The 4,020-nt window shown below is 47.0% G+C and overlaps 1 protein-coding gene across 1 annotated transcript; it reads right to left on the reverse strand.

Moving 5' to 3' along the window:
- Window positions 1-1,518: 1,518 nt before the first annotated feature.
- On the reverse strand, window positions 1,519-3,910 carry LOC100281446 (vegetative storage protein). The gene has a single exon (NM_001154364.2). The coding sequence runs from the start codon at window positions 3,799-3,801 to the stop codon at window positions 2,110-2,112; it is 1,692 nt and encodes a 563-aa protein (NP_001147836.2). The 5' UTR covers window positions 3,802-3,910; the 3' UTR covers window positions 1,519-2,109.
- Between the last annotated feature and the right edge of the window lie 110 nt (window positions 3,911-4,020).

The raw sequence follows: 4,020 nt of genomic DNA on the forward strand, positions 1-4,020 counted from the left end.
ACACGCCATCAACCCGAGAAAGGCACGATGAGTGGGCTAGGCTAGCATGAGCCCATTATCCACTATGGCGAGGTTGTGTTCGTGTCGAGCTAAACATGCGCCATGTCTTAGGGCATGTTTGGATCTTTAGCTCCTAAGGGACTAAACTTTAGTTACTTTTGCTTGAACTTCTGTGGCCTAAACATGCTCTTAGTATGCTCGATGAGCCTAGCCCGTTTAGACATCTATACATGTAGGGTAGACCATATTGACTTAATCAAGATGATGATTGTCCAAATCAATTGGTGATCAGATAGTTGAGAACTAGCGATGACACGTGTTAAGATCGTGGATGACCATATCAGATACGTTACTCATGATGGGTTTGGTGGTTTGGATCTGAAAACCATCAGATTGACGACTTCTCAAGTTTGGTCCTCAAACTCGATTGGAGTTCTAACGGGAACGAGCGAATCTTACATTGAGGCGGAGCAAAATCATGAAGAGCACGTACCCATCGGATGCACGGATCTTGAGTCAGACCATTTTACCCTGGGTTAAGTGGTTTGGCTAAAATAACTAAGAGGCGGGCCCCTGGACACAAGAGGTTCTTTTCCCTGGTTTGGCTAAAAATAACTAAGAGGCGGACCCCTGGACACAGAGGTTCTTTTCCCTAGGAGTGCTCTCGAAGGCAAGGACGGATCCCAAACGAGACGACGCCAAAAAGACCGACGGACAGAAGGACTCGAAGGTCGGAGCCCCGTCACCAAGTCAAGCCGCCAATGACTAGATGTATCAACGTTTTGCCCGAACCAGTATAAATCTTGCGTCCACCGCTCACACTGTCCGGAGTCCGGAACGCGCACATTAAATTTACTTGTCGGAGCAAGGTCCGAAACAACGACACCTCTACTCCGCTAATTGTACTTAACTGTGTTAAGTCTTAAAAAATATAAGGAACAATTGCATCATTACCCCTATTTGGAGTGTAATTGTAGTTTTACCCCTATTTTTTAGACTTCATGTGTCTTTTATGACAATTCAAATTATTTCCGCAACAATTAAAATTATTTTAGACAACAATTCAAATTATTTCAATTTGAATTATTATAAAATAATTTGAATTCTTGTCAAAATAATTTGAAATGGTGTAGAAATAATTTAAATCGTCATAGAAAACATGTAAAGTCTAAAAATGGGTAAAACTACAATTACACTCTAAAACAGGGCACTGACGTAATTGTTCCTTGTTTTTTTGTCAAGGCTTAACACCATTAAGTATACCTGTTGGAATAGGGGCATACGACAATTTGTTTTGAAAAAAACAAGGACAAACATGCAAAATCTAAAAAACAGGAACAAATCTGCGCTTGCACCGTAAAACTGAGTCACTAGCGCAATTGCCCCAATTATAAAGTGTGGTAGAAAAAACTGCCTATAGTTTATTCTAACATACTTTAGATTCTTTCTGTTATATTATCTTGAATCTATATATAGTAAATTAGCAGATTGAAGTACTAGTCCAGCTGAACTTTTTTCACTGTATCCACTTAATTTCAATTAAGTCATAATAGAAAGGAAAAAAATAACTAAGTCATAATAAAAAGGAAAAAACTATGAAAACCCAAACAATCATAAACAAAGGGAGAGAAGAATCAATCGGATGCTACCGACTATGGATCAACTGAGGAATGGTACTTTCCTCTCAGCAGTTTATGTCACCGAACAAGATGAGCATAACGGCCCTAAGACAAGACCAAGAAGCAACTATTGAGCTGGGGCATCTCTGAGAACTCAAACTGTTAATCAGCAGGCACGAAATGTTCCCCAGAATAATTGACACTTAAAGAGCATCACTTGCCATGTTAATTTATGCTCCACGAGTAACAAGATGCTTCGGTGTCTATCCAAACAAGATATTATGGTGTCTGCAACACCATAAGACCACAGTTCTCTTCAAGATTTCAAACATGTAGGGAAGTTGGCCCTATGGCAACAACTCCAAGCAAGTTCCCAAATTCCAATCAATCCTGCAGTGAGTTTTTTTCCTGGAGTCAATTATCTCGTGGATTATCGGCAAATCATACAGATGCTTCTTGCCTCATAGTTTATCCTCAAGATATATGTGTTTCACCAGCAGCCTCTGCAACTGCAATCACCTTTCTTAATTGTGTGGTACCTATTGACATCCCGTACTACAATTACTCTGTCGATCACCATGCTAGCATACTTGAAGAATTCATGACAATGAGCACATATTCTCAAGTTCTTAACTATTCTCAACACCTTTCCTGATGGTGCAGCACCACTGATCAACCCATATGCAAGAGCCAATCTTTCACTATGATGCCAAAGTCTCTCATCTGCCTCCTTGTACCCTAACTTCTCTACCTCTTGAATCAATTCATGCAGTTTGTCATATATTTCTAGCAGCTGTTCATGCCTTCTTTCGTTTGCAACAAAAACATGTACCAGCCCTCTGACCTCAATCCAACTTCGCCCACCTTCCTTCCTGACCCCATGGTCCCTCATTGCAGTCCATGCCTCAGCCTCCTCATTTGTTTTCCCAGCTGTTGAGTAGACGTTGGCAAGCATGACATAAGCTGAGTCATCCTTGGGATTAATCTCCAGAAGCCTCTGTCCCATGGATTCTGCCATGTCAACCCTGCGGTGAACCACACAGCCCATTAGAAGTGTCCGCCACACTGCTGCATCTGGTTTGCATGGCATTGTACAAGCAAAACTCTCTGCATCCTCTAGATGCCCCACCCGTGCCATTGCACCCACCACGCAAGTATAATGCTCAAGGTCAGGCTTCACGCCGTACTTCGACTGCATTGCTTCCAACCAAAACTTGGCTTCAGTGGCTGCTCCGGCATTACTACATGACGTGAGAACAGCAAGGAATGTTAGCCCATCAGGGGCAAAACCCAGCTTCATCATCTGGTTAAACAGTCCAGTGACCTCCTGCACATCTCCCTGCTGAGCATGAGCAGAAAGCACCGCGTTCCATGTAATCAGGTTTCGGTCACCACCCAACCCCTCAAAAACCTTGGCTGCATCATCCACATCTCCAGCCTTACCATAAGCATCCACCAGGGCGGTCCCAACAGCCACATTTCCATCAAGCCCAACTACCACCGCATGGGCGTGAATCCCACAAGTCTGCTCCAGCACAGCAAGCCCTGCAGCTGCCCGGAGAGAACCGGAGAGCGCATGCATGGTAGAATCAACACCGTTTGCGCGCATGCCAGCGAACACAGAGAGGGATTCTTCGTACCACCCATTCTGTGCGAGCCCAACAATCGTGGAGGAGTAGCAAACGGAGTCCCGATTTGCAACGGGGATTTCATCGAACAGGTGGCGGGCGCATGCCGGGGAGCGGGCTCTGGAGTAGAGAGTAATAAGGCAAGAGGCGGAGTAGGGGGACGACGAGAGGGCGAGCTTGAAGGCGAGGGCGTGCACGTGCGGTGCGATGGACGGCGGCATGGAGCGGAGGAGTGAGGATAGCGGGCCGTCGCAGAGGAGAGCAGGGGACATGCCGAGGACGCGGCGGAGGAGCGGGAGCGCGGAGGCCGGGGAGGAAGCGGAGAGGGAGGAGAGCGAGGAGGTGAGCGAGCCGGCGGTGGGGCGGAAGCAGAACGGGAGGTGGGAGAGGAGGTGCAGCGAGAGCGACGGATGGTAGCGGGAGAAGAGGAGGTTGTAGGCGGCGCGAGAGGACGAGGCGGTCTTGATGAGGACCGCGTGAAGAACGGCCGGGTCGCCGCCAGCTTCGGCCACCGCGGAGGCCGAGGCCCTGAGGGACGCGGCCACGGCGAGCATGGGCGTCTAAGGCGGTGTGTGATGGGCGCTGGTGATCAGCGACGGCGTGGCGGCGGTTTCGGGGTAGGAAAAATTCCTGGTATGCAGATTTTATATTCATTCCTTGTGTGCCACTGAGTGGCATATAGGTATATGTTTTGGTGTTTATGATATGTGAGGCCAGTGGCACACAAGGAACAAGTATATTTTCCAATGGCATACAGCGAATTGGCCCTTCGG

This window comes from Zea mays, chromosome 1 (assembly GCF_902167145.1).
Source record: "Zea mays cultivar B73 chromosome 1, Zm-B73-REFERENCE-NAM-5.0, whole genome shotgun sequence".
NCBI lineage: Eukaryota > Viridiplantae > Streptophyta > Magnoliopsida > Poales > Poaceae > Zea > Zea mays.

Excerpts from the sequence above, each read along its gene's own strand:
- LOC100281446 (NM_001154364.2), bottom strand. The coding sequence starts at position 3,801 with ATGCTCGCCGTGGCCGCGTCCCTCAGGGCCTCGGCCTCCGCGGTGGCC.